This window comes from Sinocyclocheilus anshuiensis, unplaced genomic scaffold (genome assembly GCF_001515605.1).
Source record: "Sinocyclocheilus anshuiensis isolate Anshui unplaced genomic scaffold, SAMN03320099.WGS_v1.1 scaffold1517, whole genome shotgun sequence".
In the NCBI taxonomy this organism is placed as follows: Eukaryota; Metazoa; Chordata; class Actinopteri; order Cypriniformes; family Cyprinidae; genus Sinocyclocheilus; species Sinocyclocheilus anshuiensis.
The window spans coordinates 445,768-466,527 of record NW_015540950.1 but is presented as its reverse complement, the minus strand read 5'-3'; the positions used below and the strand labels follow the sequence as shown (position 1 = coordinate 466,527).

Here is a 20,760-nt window from a genome sequence, read left to right as displayed (position 1 = left end):
TATATAATGAATGGGGATGTAATTACACGGCATCATTCTGTTTAGACTTATAAATCTAAAAAACTGTCAGTGAAATGTATAATTAAAAGGTCTTTATTCTGCCTGCCCACACGCTACTATGTCAACACTGCCATGACTCATAACTCTTTGGCTTCATTAGACGAAGTTCAGCAACTGACCGCAAGGATTTTTGTTTTTGATAGAATATCTCAACAGTCTAACTAGTGATGTAACTAGTTTAAAATCCTCAGCTCACTTTTTTGTGTACAGTTGAATCTAAACATGAAATGGGATGTATACAGCAGACATAGCGTCCATCTTTGCAGATTTTAGCACATATTAAATAATATAATATAACACCCACAAATTAGGGGTGTCCCCGACTAAGGATTTACATAGCCGAATCGGAATTTTCGAATCTTGCCGATATTCGACTGATAGTCGAATCATATGTTTTGGGGGCGGGGCAAAATACATTACCAAGAGTCAAGTCAGACATTCGACAGTCATAATTACTGATGTTAACACACTGGGAAAATGTGTAACGGACGCCTTGCAGATACAAACTAGAGGCTGACATTTTTTTGGGAATCCCACGGGTCACGAGAATCCCGCGGGATGGGAAACAAAATCCCTATTTATCACGTGATTGCGACGGGACAGGAAAAAATGTCAACGGGAGTGGGCGGGACCAGGAATCGTACCCAAATTTATACACAAATATACCTTTTATATAAACAAACTATAAACTGTATATTTTAATTTTGAACTCAATTCTAGTTAGGGGTCTCTTTATGCTCTCCTCCTGTTTGCTTTGGTGTGGCTGGTTAAGTGAATGACATACGCAGTCCGTGACGGACAGATCGTTAATGGCTGGTCTATGTGGTAATATAGTATACATAGGGCAGGACATCCAAACGCTCACCTATCATTTATTGCCCTCAAACATGGCTATTCATCTGAAAGATGTATGTAGTAACAACTTTACATGGCCGCTCAATCTAATAACTTAGAGAAATGTGCGCTATTCAAGTGTCTGTGCAGAGTGTGGAGCTGAACAGTAGCGCGCTCACTGCGGGACAGATGGAGGCGCCGGTGCGCTCACTTGCTCTTAAAATACTCCATAATTTTTGGTCGTACAGATAAAAGTAATACATCTTTCGAATCTGTAAAGACTCTATGTTTGTTTGTGTGCACTTGGAACAACAAACGAAACATTGCAATTCTGTAAAATAATTAAAGCAAACAGGATGCGCTTTCTGCCGTCTCTGTAATGTGAAGAGTGAGAAACTTCGAAACGCCATGTATGAAAAATTTATTTATAGAGAGTGAAATGTCTACTGTGGTGTGATTATTATGTGTTTTTTATGGGGCTTTTTAAGAGAGTGGGGCTGGGAGGAGTCAAGGGAGAGAACAGGGAAGAACTGTATGAAGAGAGGGGGAGAAATAAAAGTTGGTAAATTAGTTAACACGTTCAATGGACCTGCTCTCTTTTGTTTAAGAACATGACATGGTGTTAGAAGTAAAGCGATAATAGAGGGGCGACAGAGTGAGAGCAGAAAAAAAAGTTGGCGGAAGTTGAGCGAGCAGCATGAGCGAGGATGACGCGGGTCCCGCAGCAGCTCAGCAACAAATCCAGCCGGGAGTAAGCGTGCCTCCGAGCGCCACCTTTACGATTCAGCCTCCGGAGCCATTCAATTTCTCAAAACCTCAAGAGTGGGAGAAATGGATACGGCAGTTTGAAAGATTTCGACTGGCCAGTAATTTACATGTCAGCTCGCAGGCTAATCAGGTGAACATTAATATACTACATGGGAGATGAGGCAGATGATGTGTTAAGAGGACAGCCTTTATCCAAAGTGCAGTGGCAGGAGTACGAAACTGTTAAAGAGACATTCAACAGATTTGTCATGCCCAAAAAGAGCATAATCTATGAATGAGCAAGATTCACTCAAAGAGTGCAGCAGCCAAATGAACCAGTCGATAATTTCATAACAGCCCTGTATGCTCTTGCAGAAAACTGTAACTATGGTGCTCTTCATGATGAACTGCTCAGAGATAGACTTGTAATTGGTCTAAGAGACAGTATACTATCTGAGCGGATGCAGCTGGACAGAGACCTCTTGAGAAAGCTATTAATATGTCAAGACAATCAGAAGTTATTAAAAAACAGCAGACTGACTTAAGAGGTGAGTCAAGAGGTGGAGCTGAAATTGATGCAGTGGCTACAAAAATAAACAAAATAACAGCAAAACAGAGACCATCAAAATAAAAAAACAGCAGTTTTCCTAAGCATGCATCAACATCAACCCTGAACAAAAATTATAAAAGGCCCTGTCAAAGATGTGGAAAAACACCTGGTCATGGGAAATGGCAGTGCCCAGCCAAAGATGTTTCATGCCACACGTGCGGGGAAAAAAGGGCACTACAGCAAGATGTGTACAACTGCCAAAACAGTGCATGCTATTAAAGCAGAAGAGTGCAATGAATCATCAGAGCCCTGGTTTTTAGGCAGAGTAGAGACAGGCCAGGATGCTTGGGCTGTGAAGCTGTTCATTAGACACCATAAAGTAAAATTTAAAATCGACAGAGGTGCTGACATTACAGTCATTCCAGAGTCTACATTCAGAGAGATAACAAAAGGGGCATTCACGCTAGAGAATGCAGACAAGCCATTACTGGGGCCAGGTGGCAGTCCACTCTCTGTTATTAGGATGTCCCATGAGTCACTTAGCAAAGGTGAGCTCACTGTGCAAGAAAATGTGTATGTAGTTAAAGATCTGCACACAGCACTTCTAGGTCGGCCAGCAATTTTAAAGCTTCATCTTATAGCTCGGCATGACAGTGTGGATTCAAATATGCTCAAAAGAATGTACCCGAAGTTGTGTCAAGGCCTAGGTATGGTACGCCAGCCCTACACCATTAAGCTTAAACCGAATGTGACTCCATTCTCCCTGGCAACCCCTAGGAGAGTTCCACTTCCTTTGTTGGGAAAGGTTAAAAAGGAGTTATAGCGCATGGAGCAGCTTGGAGTCGTAACAAAGGTTGAGGAGCCAACCGACTGGTGCTAGGGCATGGTACCGGTGCCCAAGAAGAATGGGGCAGTACGTATCTGCGTTGACCTCACCAAACTGAATGAGGCTGTATGTAGGGAGAAGTACATTTTGCCTTCTGTAGAGCAGTCTCTCGGACTGCTGGGTGGGGCCAAGGTCTTCAGTAAATTGGACGCAAACATGGGGTTCTGGCAGATTCCACTGTCAGACCAATCAGCCAAATATACAACATTTATAACCCCATTTGAAAGATTTTTTTTCAATAGGCTGCCGTTTGGCATTGCTTCAGCACCAGAGCATTTTCAGAGACGCATGTCAATGGTCTTAGAAGGACTGTCTGGTGTTGTGTGCCATATGGATGATGTGCTCATCTGGGGTGAGTCACAGGCTCAGCATGATGAGAGACTACACACAGTGTTAGCCAGGATTGAAAAAGTGTGAGTTGGGCAGACAGGAGGTCAAGTTTCTGGGTCATATAATTTCAGAGAGCGGGGTAAGACCTGATCCAGACAAGACCAGAGCGGTGCTGGAGATGAAAGAGCCATCCACCATCAGCGGAATTCGCAGCTTCCTTGGTATGGTAAACCAATTAGGTAAATTCATACCATGCCTTGCAGAGAAGGACGGGCCACTGAGGGAATTTCTGTCAAAAAGATTCCACTGGGGCTGGGGAAAAGCCCAGCAAGAGGCCTTCAGTGAACTTAAATGGGAGCTCTCATCCACCCCTGTACTAGCTTTGTACAACCCGAACAAAGAACTGAAACTGTCTGCTGACGCATCATCATACGGCCTTGGTGCAGTTCTTCTACAGAAAGAGGAGGAGCTTTGGAAACCAGTGGCTTATGCGTCACGTTCACTTATGCCCACAGAGCAACGGTACGCCCAGGTGGAAAAGGAGGCCTTGGTTCTGACCTGGGGATGTGAAAGGTTTAAAGGCTTCCTTATAGGACATCACTTCCATCTGGAGACAGACCACAAAACTCTGGTGAGCCTGCTGGGTATTCAAGAGCTAGCAGAACTTCCTCCAAGAATTCAGAGATTCCGCATGAGGTTGATGAGGTACAATTACACCATCACACATACATCTGGCAAGACGTTGGTTACAGCTGACACATTGTCTCGTTCACCAGTAACAAACAGCCTGCGAGAACTTAATTCTGATGCTAACTTGATGGAAGACACAAACATCTATGTAGAGACTGTTGTAGGGTGCATGCCATCCTGCCCTACCTATTTGGCAAAACTCAGAGAACAGATGAAAATGGACCCCACCTGTTCTGAGGTGATGGAGCGATGCCAGGAAGGATGGCCAGACCTCAGCCACATAACAGGAGAGGTAAGGAAATTCTGGCCTGAAAGAGCAGTTCTCGCAGTCCATGATGATCTTCTATTAAAGGGATAGGTTCCATACATGGAAGCACTTATTTACTGGTAATGGACTATTTTTCCAGAATTGTGGAGATTGCCAAATTAACCCCTGCAAGATCAGATGATGTAATAGTACACTTGAAGTCTATGTTTCCACAGCATGGAATTCCAGAGTTCCTTTTCTCAGATAATGGAGCTCAATTTTCCAGCCAGACATTTGCAAGTTTTGCAGCGGACTATGGCTTCAGTCACATCACCAGCAGCCCGCAATTTGCTCAAAGCAATGGAGAAGCTGAGCGTCATGTTCAGACGGTAAAACATCTTCTCAGCAAAGCAAAGGACCCCTATTTGGCAATGCTGGCTTACAGAACAACACCACTGCCAAATGGCTACAGCCCTGCTCAGCTCCTAAAGGGGCGAAGGCTATGCACACCAATACCACAGCATCACTCGCTTCTGATTCCGAGCCTCCCTGATTACACCACTGTAGCAGCAAAGGAAAAGGGAATAAGAGAGAAGCAGACTGCAAGTTACAACACACGTCACCGCGCAAGACAACTCAGTCACCTTTCCTCAGGTCAGAGAGTTTGGATCACAGACACTAAGACTGAGGGTACCGTGGTAGCATCCCATTCAGCACCTCGTTCTTACTTAGTGGAAAGCCCTCAAGGCATCCTCAGAAGGAACAGACGTCATCTTGTTCCTATGCCGAACATTGAACCATGAGCTGAAAGTTTCCCCAAAACTGGTGATCAAACAGAAGAGGGGGAGCACTCCCTGGAATCGTCAACAGCTCAAACAGTCCAAACTCCCGGGGTATACAAAACACGATCAGGAAGGACAGTGATCCAACCAAAGAGACTAGACTTATAGATTTCAGAGAGCTATAGTTGGGTTTCACGTACAGTGGGTTAAAAAAAAGAAGGGAAAAAGTTAAATGTTGCATGGGAAAAAGCACTAGTTCAATTATTAGTGATTAATGATGGGGTTAAGTTCAAAAGTAATTTTGGGGGCTAATTAATAGTCATGTTATTGGCTTACTGTTTCATGTGTTGTTAGAAGGGGAGATGTGAACAGGGAAGAACTGTATGAAGAGAGGGGGAGAAATAAATGTTGGCAAATGAGTTAACACGTTCAACGGACCTGCTCTCTTTTGTTTAAGAACACGACATCTACTTTCAAATGAAAAAAATTAAAATAGAAAACGTGTGTGTTAGCATGGATAATTTACATGAAATTTAATGTGTGCACAATGCACACTGTGCATTGTTTAAGCTGGCTTTCAGTTCAATAAAATAACAAAAAACTACATTTTGGATTTTTATTCAACTAAAGTGGGCATGCTGTGATCTGTACTGTATTTTTTTTACTGTAACTGACAGATTCCGGCCAAAAAAAGAACACAACACGGGGGTGGGACGGAATGGGAGTCATTCTTCTGGGATTGGGACGGGACAGGATTTTCCCCCAGATTCTTCGTGGGATTGGGACGGGATGGGATTTTTTTTGTGGGAGTGGGACGGGAGAGGTTTGAAAATCCACTCCCGTGTCACCCTCTAATACAAACTGGGTAAATAATATTTTATGTTTTGATTAAAAGACATTTAATATTAAACGTCAGCGAAACCCTAAGAATTCACAACATTTTTTACAATAGTGCTCTCATTATGATGTTATGTATATGACAGTTATTTATGTTCTGCATTTCTGTTTTGAGCTGCATGCTGAAGATGACCAGTAGAATGAAGCAGCAGGTTTTTAATCAATCGAATTTAAATCATCATTTATCTCATATAGAATACGCTTCGTTATTTGTACAACATAACATTAATATTACGACTTATAGGCTATCTGTTATGGGGCGAACGAGACAAGACGAGACGTGCGGATCCATTTGCATGCTTTTATTAAGACATGGTCAAAACAGGCGAGGGTCAGACAATGGCAAACAGGTATATTGAGGGCAAGACACAAGAGTAGTCCAGTGAACGGGCGTGGTAAATCTCCAGCGAACAATGTCCAAACAGGGTAATCCTAAGGGTAAATCCGAAACACAGACAATGGTCCAGGCGAGGGGTGAACAGTATCTGAACAGGGCGAGACGAGAGGGGTAATCCAAGACAGGCGATATACTTCAAGGCAGGCAGAGATCATTCAGAAACGAGATAGACAGGCTAGAATCAGAACACGGGAAAACAGGCAAGGCAAGACTATGACTAGACTTTGACTAGAAGTAACAACTAAGGCAGAGAACTGGCTCCGTAAAGTAGCTATCTCTAGGAAAGGGATATACGCTAAACAATACTTGGCAGTTTGAGAAGGATCTGAGTGGGTGTAATATAGTGTGTGTGTGATTGGTTACAGCTGTGTGCAATCAGTGCAATGGATGATGGGAAATGTAGTCCAGAGTGACATGCAACAGTCTGTGTAATGTTAAAGTCAATGTAATGGGAGGGTGACCTCTGGTGGCAAGCGGACGGAAGTTCATGGACAGGATTTGTGACACTATCTGCACAAAATGCCCCGAATGCATGAACGTGTTTGCGCGGCTCTGAATTAACTCCTTTTGTGGACGCGTTCTTCATGCAACAACGTGCAGAAACACAGCAACTAAACTCTAAAATTCACCGCGTTTTATTATAATAGTGTTCTCATTATAATTGTTATGTATATGACATTCCCAGTCATAGTTATTAATATTCTGCATTATTGTTTATCCTGCTCGCGCTGCGCGCTGAATAGATAATCACCGTAGTACTTCAATGAAGCTTAACCAAATGCATCTTATACGAGATAAATAATATATACACAATATATATAAACCGGCCGAAATGTTTTGAAATCACATGTCCTACCTAATCGAAAAAATCCAGTCTTTCACTCTGTCTGTGTCAGTTTGAGTCTTGTTAAAGTTTTAAATCCCTGCCGCCATGATGCTTCTCTGTCGGTCACGGATTATGGAAAGTGAAACTTAAATCTATAGGGGTAGTTGGATTTATTTACGCACGTTAAAATATTTATTTGAAGCTTCTTTCTTTTCAGATTCTTATTTACAGCATTATTTTAATAGGCTGTATATTAACATATTGGGAGAAAACCAGTAGTTCTATGTGCAATCAAACATTTGAGCACCCCCATATAGCCAAAATAGCATGATCATAACACCCCGTGAATATTCGATTGTGAGATTGGTAGTCGAATCGGGCTCCTCCTATCGAAGCATCGAATCTTCAACTATTCGGGGTCACCGCTAGTTATAACTAAGGATTTTCTTAGTTTAAGGAGTTTGTTGTTGTATCATTTTGATATTGTGTACCATTAACTGTTAACAGTTGACCAATAAAAAAATGCCCAATAAAAAAATATTTTTCAAATGCTTGCAAATTGAGTTACATTGGATGTAAACACTGCAGTAAATCCATCCTGAGCAAACTCCATTGTGGCAGAATCGCCAGTGGACTGGACACCTAAAAGAATATATGGGGAAAAAAGTATTTAATAGAAGTGAACATGATCTAAGATCATACCATAATCAATAACGTATTGACTGTGACTGTGCTGTTACAATATCAGCATGGCTGTAATTTGACCATAGTGAGCAAATGTCAAAGATAAAGTTTTTTTTGTTCAGCGCTAGGGGTTGCACCGACTAATCGACTAGTCGACTTCAATGCTCTGCCATAACACTTTAAGCTTGACGTCGACTAGTCACTGGTCCTATAGGGGGCGCAACATGATAAGAAATCTGTGAAGGACTTCCACATTTACGCTCCATTTCCAAACAGTTAAAATTACAAATAAATGCATACTCTGTAAGCGCTCCACAAGACATTATTATAATGATTATATTACTGAAATTGAACGGGGGAATGCACGTTTTAAACAGCTTATTTTACAGGTAAGTTAATCACCTTTCTAATCTAATGTGCTACTGCACTGTAACACGCACACATAGGACAGTAGCGCGTACATCTCGCGCAGATCGCACGCACAGAATCATTCAGCACGGAAATGTATTGCCAACACTGTTCTGTGATTTCTCAATAAAATAGCTTAGAAACTGAAAAGTTCAAGCCTATATTTCTTAATAACTAAATCCCACAGCTTCAGTACTAGTAGAGAGATGCTGCCATGTAGAATTAATTCACATACGCAATGACTCTCACTAATGCATTCATATGAATGTAATCTTTACTGTGCTACTTTATCTGTATCTGATTTAGAACGAACAGAAAGCTGTGAGAAATATAATGACCCAAAGAACTGATAAAAATGAGCTGTTATAGGAGCAATAGCCATGTGGGCAGCGCTGTGTCATATGCCATAGCTGTGCACAAGGTATTTGTCACAGCTCCAGACTTATTTGTTCATTAATGACGTCATCAGCAACTAGTCGACTTCGACTCGACTTTCATCACATAAAAGTTGACTTAAAATAATCAGAAGTCTTTCAACCCCTATTCAGCACTCATGCAACACTGACTGTCAATTCCATTTTCATTGTTTCCCTCATCTACAGCTTTATTGTGTTCTTTGCTCTTATTTGTAAATTTACCTTCTATAGCAATGTTTTCTTCCAGTTGTTCACGGATGCTGTCCAATGCGTCAAAGTCAGTCACATTAAACACGTGTTCAGCAACAGGAGCAGATGCAATAACATGTAACTGCTGCTTTGTGCGGGCATCATCAAAAGCTTCACCAATCTTTGGGAATTGAAAAAACTAGACAGGTCATTTTGGAACATTCAAAAAGAGAATGCACGTTTTAAACAGCTTATTGTACAGGTAAGTTAATCGCCGTTCTAATCTAATGCGCTGCTGCACTGTAACGCACACACATAGGCTACAGACAGTAGCGCGTACATCACGCGCACAGAGTCATTCAGCGCGGAAATGTATTGTCAACACTGTTCTGTGATTTTTCAATAAAATAGTTTAGAAACTGAAAAGTTCAAGCATATATTTCTTAATAACTAAATCCCACAGCTTCAGTACTAGTAGAGAGATGCTGCCATGTAGAATTAATTCACATACGCAATGACTCTCACTAATGCATTCATATGAATGTAATCTTTACTGTGCTACTTTATCTGTATCTGATTTAGAACGAACAGAAAGCTGTGAGAAATATAATGACCCAAAGAACTGATAAAAATGAGCTGTTATAGGAGCAATAGCCATGTGGGCAGCGCTGTGTCATATGCCATAGCTGTGCACAAGGTATTTGTCACAGCTCCAGACTTATTTGTTCATTAATGACGTCATCAGCAACTAGTCGACTTCGACTCGACTTTCATCACATAAAAGTTGACTTAAAATAATCAGAAGTCTTTCAACCCCTATTCAGCACTCATGCAACACTGACTGTCAATTCCATTTTCATTGTTTCCCTCATCTACAGCTTTATTGTGTTCTTTGCTCTTATTTGTAAATTTACCTTCTATAGCAATGTTTTCTTCCAGTTGTTCACGGATGCTGTCCAATGCGTCAAAGTCAGTCACATTAAACACGTGTTCAGCAACAGGAGCAGATGCAATAACATGTAACTGCTGCTTTGTGCGGGCATCATCAAAAGCTTCACCAATCTTTGGGAATTGAAAAAACTAGACAGGTCATTTTGGAACATTCAAAAATTTAGTTCTATTATATCATTTATTGCAAAGATAAAGGTAAAGAATCCTCACTTTTTTGACTGATAAGTTCATGCAAAGACAAACTTTTTGTCATCATTATTCTCTGAAATTGTAAACACTGTAGTAGTCACCACTGCGTGAAAAGACTAATTTCCGGGATCAATCAGACAATGGAAATTTCAATGAAACTTAAGGTGTACGACCTGTGTATGAAAATTTCCTAGGCAAGTGTGCTGAGATTTTCGGATACAGGATATTTCTGATTGCACACACTAAACATGTTCAGAGATTTCCAGTATACCAGCCCTTATGAAAATAACCCATGGTTTTATTATAGTAAAAGTGTAGTTACCTTTTTTGGCAGATTGATTGCCATATTTGTATAACCACAGTTTTAGGAATACACGTTTTTAACTACAATAACCATGTTTTTTTTTTATGTACCATGGTTAATTGTCATAAGGAGCAAGCACTGTCATGTTTTTTGGGGTGTTTATCGGTTAAAAATTAATTGACCAGTCATTTTTTAACCTGTAGGCAAGTTTCAATTAATCCGAATTGAATTAATCTAAATGAGTCTTTTGATTAACATAATCGCAAAATTTGAGTGAGATTAATAAAAAATCGACAAATTCGCGGGTAGTGTTGTATCTCGGGCTTTGTTATAGTTTGGTAATCAAGGTAATGAACACAGTAATATCACGCATGGACATTTCAGGCCTCGCATTTGGAGCTGAATCACCCAAGACTCGAAATCCTTGACGGCCGTGAATCGAATCTTTTTGGAATCGACTCCAAGCATCACTGTTCTTACTCCTCCCCCGCTGCCTCACTGACTGCAGTTTTTGTGTGTGCGCTGACGGCGTGAGGTATTTTATGAGAGATTTACCTCAGACGAAGGTAAGTGTGAATATATAAGACGATTTTAAATAACATGTTTACATAACATAACATAACATATAACAAGAACATAACATTAAAGTTGTTCGATGTTGTAATATTTTTAAATTGTATTTCTAGCATGACGTTGTTTCGAGCCGTTTATTACAGCTTCAACTGCTCCGTTGCTGCGCGCGTTGATTTTCTGAGAGATTTACCTCAGACAAAGGTTAGTATGCATACATAAAACCATTTAAATAACATGTTTATCAGACATAACATGTTATATAATTTTTTCTAGCCCGGTGCTGTTTCGAACCATTTGTTCCCGCTTCAGCTGCCTTCAGTCAGCACGAGGTGACAACCGCCAAGTGTTTTCAGAGAGATTTAACGTTGTCAGAAGAAAGTAAGGGAGAATTTACAGAAACGTTTTAAATAGTCTATTTACCAAAACATAACATAAAGTGTTTTAATGTATATATTTGAGTGGGTTTATGTTGTAAAATTAGTCTAACGTTAGCTATCTTGGTAAGCTGCTAACGTTAACTGGTAATTAGGAACTTCTACGTTAATTTTAAAAAGTTAGCTATTAGTAAAATGTACATGTGTATTAATTAACGTTAGTTTAGCTAGCGTGCTTAAGTTGTTAACATATTCCCCATTGACAAGTCTGCAGACACATTCTCCTGAACTGTTTTCAGAGGCTCCAAACATTGACTGCAGCTCACTTTGGATTCACCTGAGACGCCCTCTGAGGAGAAGTGGTGCATCTTAGCAACATAATTTTTTAATATATCATAATTTCCAAAGTGTAGCGTAAATTTCACTCCTTTTGTTCATGCCAATGTTCTAGTTTAAGTGTCAAAATCTACAATGTATTTTGTTTTATTATGATGTGATTTAATTTATAATATATATTTGTTTTAGGTCAGACAGCCAATGCTGCCATTCTTCTGGAAAACTGCTGCTCTTCAAAGAACAGTCATCAATCAGGTAATTTGCACAGAGAAATACTTTTTTAAAACCATTCAATTACCCAGGTTATCTTATATTTGATTCAGTTACTAAATCTGAAAGATAGCACTTTGACTAGTTTAGATTTTTTCCTATTCTTAATGAAGTTTATTTTAACGTTTGAGAGAAACATTTTCAGATAATCCAACCAGTTAGCATCAGAGTAAGTCTATATATTGCCACTTTTCTCACCTCCATTCCCAGAGGACAACAGGCCAAATATGCTTATTCTTTACCCCTTCCTATGTACATATGTACGGTGACCGGGAGAGGACATCTTTAGTTCACTCAGTTTTGTTGTGGCCACGTCATATTAACTCGTGGGAACATGATAAAATGTTGTGGCCACGAGATTGCTTTGTCAAGGTAACGACATCCTTATGTCGTGGCCTCGAGATCCTATGTTAAGGGAACAACATATTCTTCTCGTGGCCAAGAGTTTAATGCGTAAACAAACCTGTGTGACCATAGCAACCTGGGATTATCAGAGATGGATTTATTAATAGTTTATTTTTAACTAAGAATTTATAATGTTAATTATTATAGAAATTATTACATTATTAAATTATTATATTAACCATAGGCCTAGGCTACCGAACTGTACTGCACACGATGTAGACAGAATTCAAAAGAAGTTTATCATGAATAAATGTTACATAAAGCACATAAAATAAAATAGGCCTACAAGAAAACATTTTTATCTATCCCTTAGTCTTGTAAGTCCATGAAATTATCATCTTTTTTCCATAATACTTGTATACTATTATTAAAATGACTGGTTATATTTTTATATTCGTTGTTATGTATATGATTTTTTCTCCTTCATTTCGATCTCTTTACTTAACATTCTGAATAGTTTTGTAAATAATAGCCTACTGTAAATGCTCGACATGCCAATAAAGCTTTGATTATGCTATATGACTTATGGGAATTTTTACTGGAAGTGCAGTTTAAAGGTTGAATTTAACATATATTTCGGCTAATTAATAGACTATAAATACTATAGTGTTTCATTGATGAATGAATCATTCGCATAGTTTCATTTGTAAATGAAAACACTGCACGCTAATTTATCGTCAAATACCAGTGTAAATACAATCATAAAGTCAAAACTTTATTGGCATAGTTGTCAGGTGTTTACAGTTTTTGCACTTTTCTATGCGCAAGCATAATTATTCAATACTAGCATAATTATACAGAACGTTAATTAGGTAAAGCAATACATGAATTGAGAGGGGAAATAAGCATATATAACAATAAATATAAACAAATAAAAACAAATTTCTGCTGAAGGGCACAGGTAAATATTACATTTATTATAATGGGTTTATGTGAAGATTGTTTTAAGTTCTCTTAAATTAGAAGTTATTTTTTTAAAGTCTAATACATATTAAAATTGATAGCTCTCAATTATACTGTAATGTTGAATGGCTATAGTCAATGGTTAAATATTGGGGGGGGAGGGCAATTTTATAGAGAAATCAGTATTGGTATCATTGATACTGGCCTTCAGTCATAAAAAAGATGCCATTAAACAAATATAAAAAATATATATACTGTCTTTATGTTGTTTGTACATTAATTTGAAGATTGAATGTGAAATTAATGCAATATAAAAGTATATTGAAAAACTTTACTGTTAGGTGGGATTAATCGCGATTAATTTCAGAAAAATATGCGATTAATTAGTAAAAAAAATGTAATCGATTGACAGCACTAGTAAATATCTGTTATGTAAAATTGCTTATTCAGGACAGTACTAAATAAAAATAGCATGCAATGTTTATGATCCCTCTTATTTTGTTAAAATTATTGCATATTCTGCTAGGGATATGTAAATTTATGAGCATAACAGTATCTTCTGTAGCTTCTGAAGGGCTGAATTAAATGAAAAAATATGGCATGGTCTTGATGGTGCCATTAGAGTTGTAGAATATGTGTGTGTGACTGTCTAAGATTGGAGCAGTAATCACTGCCCTGACATTGAAGTTTCCATTGCAAGTGTATTCATTATTGTGTTTGTTTTTTATTAGTATACATTTTTTGTTTCTTTTTAAAAAAATATTTGATTGTTTAATCAGTTTAATGATTTTCTTGAAGTGTCTGTGTTTTTTAAATCTTTTTCTCAATCTAAATGATTAGTTAAATGTTGCAGTCCTGTTGCGTTTATTGAATAATATTTGCAGTCCAGTTAAATGTTTGCAGTCCTGCATTTGCTGAAAAATTAAATTGTTTTGTTGACACTTTGCTGTGTTTGTGGCTTTCTTTACAGTTTTTATGAGCGCATATGACGCATTTTTGTGTAGAAGGCCAGTTAGCATTTAAAATATATTAAGTGCATGCTAATTTTCAGATGTTTACTGAGATATATGATTGGCCATTCACGGAGATTTCACTGCTTATAAACAGGACGATAAGTGGATTTACCGGTGAGTGCGTCAACATTTCCGTCTGTGTCTGGGGGTTTATCGCCGAGCACAAAAGAGTCAGTTTCTGTCCGTGTCCAGAAGTCAGAAACGCCAAGGCACATACACAGAAACTGCCGGAAACATGCCGTTTACAGGTTCGTGCGCTGACGTGAACAGTCCGGAAACGTGCCTTTTCATGCAGTGCACTGTATATGAATGAGGACTAGAGCTTTCAAACTTAAAAAAAAAAAAGACAAAAACACAATGAAAGTATAATAAAAGTAGTCAATACATGTTTTATGAACTGAATCAACTAATTCAATGAAAAAACTGACTCAAAAGAGTGACTTGTTGACAACTTGGACACTCTATTTGGAGGACTACATTAATTCTTCTTTTTGTGTTTTAGTTTTTGCATCCCTTTTGACGCTCGAAGGCCTTGAGTCAAAGAAAACGTGGATCTTACGCCAATAGCAAATCGGATAATATTCTTCTTTTCTGCCTTTTCAACAGCACCTCTGAGATGAGGTTCATCATTTGATCTACCGTCAGTAATAACAATTAGGATTTTAACTGCTGATTGCCTCGCCCCTCCTTCAGTTACGAAGAGCTCATCCCTGTACAATGGAAATAAGAAAAGCATCATAAATAGTGTTGAAAACAGCTATTAGAAGTCACATAATTGTTTGTGCGCTTTACTTCTTATGGGTGTTGCAGTTTCAAACTCAGAAAAACTATTTGTTTTTCTCCAGATCAGCCAACCCCTTAAAGAAACAGTTTATTCAAAATGAAAATTTGTTGAAACTTTGCTCAGCCTTAGGCCATGTACATGAGTTTCTGGACAACAGATCTGGAAAAATGTAGCATTCCATCACTTGCTCAGCAATGGATCCTCTGCAGTGAATGGGTGCCATCAGAATGAGAGTCCAAACAGCCAATAAAAACATCACAATAATCCACACCACTCCAGTCCATCAGCTAACATCTGGAGAAGACTAAAGTTGAAACAAATCCATCTTTAAGATGTTTTTAACTAAATTACGAGTCCATAATCCATATTAACGCTTCCTCTAGTGAAAAGGTGCATCTCCTGTTGTTTCTCCTATTGCTTTTTTCACTGGAGGAAACAATATTATGGATAGAGGACTTATATTTCAGTCAGAAGCAACATTTTATAGTTAAATTTGTTTCTTACAAACATGCAGGTTTCTGCTTCTTAAAATGTTAACTGATGGACTGGAGTGGTATGGATTACTTGAGGATGATTGTGGTGTTTTTATCAGCTGTTTGGATTCTCATTCTGATGACACCCATTCACTGCAGAGCATCCATTGCTGAGACAGTGATGCAATGACACGTTTCTCCAAATTTTTATTTTATGGAGAACTATTCCTTTAATATGCTACAAAATCAGTTTTAGAAGAACTAAAAGTGAGATTTGGATCAAATAAAATAAGGTTTGCATGAATACATTCTGAAGTGGCATTTTGAGATACTCTATATTGACAACATTAGAAGTGACGTACACAAGTTTATTTATAGCCTTTGCACTGTAGGTCCATCCTTTTTGCTGTTTAATCTCTTCTATTCTTTTCCTCCATGAATCAATGTCATTGACTGCTTCAAACTTGGAGTGAATTTCAAAACCAGTGGAGAACTGTGCAATGGCAAACTATACAAGAAGAACACATACGTCATTACATGCATTACATGTCATTCAAACATGCTGTTCCTGTCTAAATTGTTTATGGGCTGCAATGTGAACCACACTTTTTTGAGTAGCATCTAAATGTAAAAATTGGCCATATGGACTCCTACCTGAGAACTGCAGTTGGAAAAACTCTGGATTATTGTTATGACAAAAGTTTTCATTTTAACAAAATCTACGTCTTCTACACTACTAATGAATCCTCTGAAGTGTATGAGTGCCGTCAGAATGAGAGTCCAAACAGCCAATAAAAACATCACAATAATCCACACCACTCCAGTCCATCAGCTAACATCTGGAGAAGACTAAAGTTGAAACAAATCCATCTTTAAGATGTTTTTAACTAAATTACGAGTCCATAATCCATATTAACGCTTCCTCTAGTGAAAAGGTGCATCTCCTGTTGTTTCTCCTATTGCTTTTTTCACTGGAGGAAACAATATTATGGATAGAGGACTTATATTTCAGTCAGAAGCAACATTTTATAGTTAAATTTGTTTCTTACAAACATGCAGGTTTCTGCTTCTTAAAATGTTAACTGATGGACTGGAGTGGTATGGATTACTTGAGGATGATTGTGGTGTTTTTATCAGCTGTTTGGATTCTCATTCTGATGACACCCATTCACTGCAGAGCATCCATTGCTGAGACAGTGATGCAATGACACGTTTCTCCAAATTTTTATTTTATGGAGAACTATTCCTTTAATATGCTACAAAATCAGTTTTAGAAGAACTAAAAGTGAGATTTGGATCAAATAAAATAAGGTTTGCATGAATACATTCTGAAGTGGCATTTTGAGATACTCTATATTGACAACATTAGAAGTGACGTACACAAGTTTATTTATAGCCTTTGCACTGTAGGTCCATCCTTTTTGCTGTTTAATCTCTTCTATTCTTTTCCTCCATGAATCAATGTCATTGACTGCTTCAAACTTGGAGTGAATTTCAAAACCAGTGGAGAACTGTGCAATGGCAAACTATACAAGAAGAACACATACGTCATTACATGCATTACATGTCATTCAAACATGCTGTTCCTGTCTAAATTGTTTATGGGCTGCAATGTGAACCACACTTTTTTGAGTAGCATCTAAATGTAAAAATTGGCCATATGGACTCCTACCTGAGAACTGCAGTTGGAAAAACTCTGGATTATTGTTATGACAAAAGTTTTCATTTTAACAAAATCTACGTCTTCTACACTCTCAGAGCCATCTATTAGAAAAGCGATGTCTATTTCTAGAGGGCAGCCTGTGAATGAGGAGTTTAGGAAAACAGGCATGTAATTAGATTATCAATCAGCAATACAAAGAAAAATCTAGGTAATTCTTCATTTCACTAACTTCTCAAAGCACTTGGTATAGGTGTGCTCACTGCATCGCTTCCGCTCATGATAAAGCACATACCACTGAGGGTAGTAAGCACTTTGCAGTCCTTAGGAATGGTTGGACCACAAACCTGAAGGAAAGTAATTGTATTAAAGACATGTCAAACATTGTATCAATGTTGAAAGTATAAATCCCAGAATCCTGGTTTAAAATCATGCAATCAGTGCAATATTCAGCCCAACATTTACATAAGGCATTGTCAGGGTTTGTTTTGGGTTGTGTTGGTGTTCATGTCTTTTGCTTTGTATTCATGCTTTAGTTTAGTTTCCTGGTTTGTCATGTGTTCCTTGCTCCTCTTGTGATCATGTCATGTGATTCCCTTTTCTGTAGGTGCGTTCGACTTGAAGCACGGCTACAGACGGCAGTCATCGAGAATAGCCGCTTGCAGTCGGGGGCGGAGTTGAAAATGGAGCCGTCAAGCCGGACACTTTCTGCTCCCGTTAGTGAAGCTCTCGCCATGTTTGCATACTCTATCACAGATGAAGTTAATTAAATGCAATTATTTGTCAAATATACAGACATTTCAGAAACGTTTTCATGAGCAACAGATATATACTGATTATATACGTCTTAATACATCGCCGTCTGTTCAAGAATAAAGTTCAACGTAAATATATACTATTTAAATACTAATAAAGTGGGGGAATGCATGCTTTCATCAGTGTTTTATGATAAAGTATTGACAGTATTGACTTAATATAACATTGCGAAAGCTTTTACTGTTCTAAAAACACAGATTTGTGGCTATTATTGGAATTGAAAAGGTTAGAATAAACCCAAAACACACGTGATAGTTGTCATGCGGTAAATCTGGCCAATCGTGAAATGGCTGTGTCGTCATCAACGCTCCTGCAGCCGCTCTGAAGAAACTGCGCCGGCTGAGTCAGCGGCGTGGCGTCGGTGCCGTCTCAAGTCGGACAAAATTTCTAACCGGCATGCACTGCTTCAAGTCAGAAATTGATCGATCACCGCAGTGCTGCGTTAAGTCGAACGCACCTTGTGTTATGTTCTGATTTGTTCTTTGGTTCGTATGTTCTCATTGGTTGTTTTAGTCATGTGTCCTGTCTCTCATTGGTTGGTTCTTGTCATGTGACCTGTATTGTTTGCTATAAGTAGCCATCATTTTGCCATTGTCTCTTGTTGTGTATTGAATGTATGTACCTGCTGTTGGTGAGTGAAGTCTGTTCAAGTCAAGTCTGTTCAAGTCAAGTCTCAGTTTGGGTTATGTTTGGATTACTGTTGTAAATAAAGCTGCACTTGGGTTCATCTACTACTCGCCTTCAGTGGACTATCACTACAGGCATCTGTATATGTATTTATTTGTGTTTTAGGATGAACATACAACATACCACTGAATTAGAAGATTGTGTATCCTTAGTCATAGAAAGTCCAAGAGACATGTTAACCGCTTCAGAAGGCACTGTCATTGTATAAATAATTAAAATTGTTTAGATTTTACATGTCAAACAGACTTATCACTTGTAAATATGAAATATGAAAAACAAAATACCGTTAATTGTCACCGGCAGGCAAGTTTCCTGTGAAATGGTACAGCTATAAACTTGTCCTCTTGTGTTATGGCTGTATTGTACTAAAGGATCACTCACAAGAAAACTATAGAAAAGTAAAGGAAAACATGTTAGGTTTCAAATATATATTTTATTAATTGCGATGGGTCAGTGTTCTGTAATGGTTGTTCACACCTGCATTTCTTGTATACAAAATAGTCTTAAATAAATAAACAAAATATATAAAAAAAATTTTTTAATTCAAACTCTTTTTCTCTCACCTAGATGTATCTCTCTGTATCACTCTATAGCCAAAGCCAACATCATTTTTTCTTGTGAAGTACTTCCAAGTCACAGGATCGATGTTGAATGTCAGCACTGAGTGAAATGCTGGATGATGAAAATGAAGACCATTATAACACGCACAAACACACACACACACAAATAACATGTTCATTTTTGAGCAATCCGTCTGCTCAAACTGCCAATATTTTGAAAAATACAAATATTGTTATTGAGAAGAAATGAGGTGGTTAAAAAAACAACTCATCTTACACTAAAAAAGCGGTTTAGTATTTTTTTTTTCTTGTTTTCCAGCACAAATATCTAAAATAAAAATAAAAATCTTAAATCAAGATAAATTTACTGAAAATGCAAAATAGGGTAAGTCTTGTTTTCTAAACATAATTATCAAAATTTAGTTTATACTTAAAAAGTGAAGTGGTAAGGAAAATAAAACTTAATTCAAAGGGAAGGGAAGTTTATTTTTCTTTCCCCCTTGGCAGACATTTTATGTCATTTTGGTCACACTTTAATTTAGGGACCAATATTCACTATAAAGTAACTATTAACTACAACTTTTGCCTCAATAAACTCCTAATTTGCTGCTTAATAGTTATTAAGGTAGTTATTGATATATGATATGATATGATATGATATGATATGATATGATATAACACTTTATTGTCAAGCGAGTGTGAAATTTTTCTTGCATGACAGTATCTGTGTTTACAACAATCAACATCCTTTAAACAACAACATGCACTTCATCCACACACCAACAAAACACAATATACATTACATTCCCTTCAACATTACATTATGCCTTACCCTGCTACTACACTTCTACAACTACACCATGTTCACATTACTCTTGATTTTTGATTAAGCTCCAGGATTGCCTGATGCACAAAAGAGTGTTTCAGCCTAACTTTGTTGAATCTTGGGACTCTGTACCTCCGGTTTGATGGTAATAATTCAAACTCATTATGCAGAACATGATTAGGATCAGAAACTATCTTGTTAGCCAGTCCTAACAAATTATTATAATAAGCTGAATCATAGAGCTTCTCAAGGGGCTGACCTACAATCCTTGAGCAAATTTTTAATTGATTGAACAGCTTTGTTTTTAGCATAACAGACAAACTCCTATACCAAATGGAGTTGCAGTATTGCAGTACACTCATTATCACAGACATAAAGAACAACAGAAGAATCTGCTTTCTTACTCCGAATGACCTAAGACGACGAAGAAAGTAGATTCTCTGCTTTGTTCTTTTACAGAGAGCGTCAATATGATCTTTCCATGATAACATATCGTCAATCATCACTCCTAAATACTTGTATGTTTTAACCTGTCTGATTTTTCCATTATGAATAAAAACAGGCCTTATAGAAGTATCAGATGTAGACCCAAATATAATCTCTTCTGTTTTACTTATATTAATAACAAGATCATTGTTCTCACACCACTCAACTAATTTAGTCACACCCTGTTGATGAAACCCAGGACTGTCC

At 38.0% G+C, this 20,760-nt stretch overlaps 1 protein-coding gene across 1 annotated transcript in view; it reads right to left on the bottom strand.

Annotated features, from left to right (window-relative positions):
- The window catches only part of LOC107689938 (integrin alpha-M), a 30,194-nt gene extending 9,964 nt beyond the window's left edge, over nt 1-20,230 (bottom strand). Inside the window, exons 1-10 of the mRNA XM_016488124.1 lie at nt 20,200-20,230; nt 19,245-19,353; nt 18,966-19,069; nt 18,805-18,875; nt 17,411-17,525; nt 17,191-17,318; nt 16,899-17,044; nt 14,821-14,971; nt 9,858-10,005; nt 7,815-7,888 (exon numbers count right to left, since the gene is read on the bottom strand). Of these exons, the coding sequence (XP_016343610.1) occupies nt 7,815-7,888; nt 9,858-10,005; nt 14,821-14,971; nt 16,899-17,044; nt 17,191-17,318; nt 17,411-17,525; nt 18,805-18,875; nt 18,966-19,069; nt 19,245-19,353; nt 20,200-20,230 (1,077 nt within the window). The remainder of the gene's footprint in view (nt 1-7,814; nt 7,889-9,857; nt 10,006-14,820; nt 14,972-16,898; nt 17,045-17,190; nt 17,319-17,410; nt 17,526-18,804; nt 18,876-18,965; nt 19,070-19,244; nt 19,354-20,199) is intronic.
- Nucleotides 20,231-20,760: the final 530 nt, after the last annotated feature.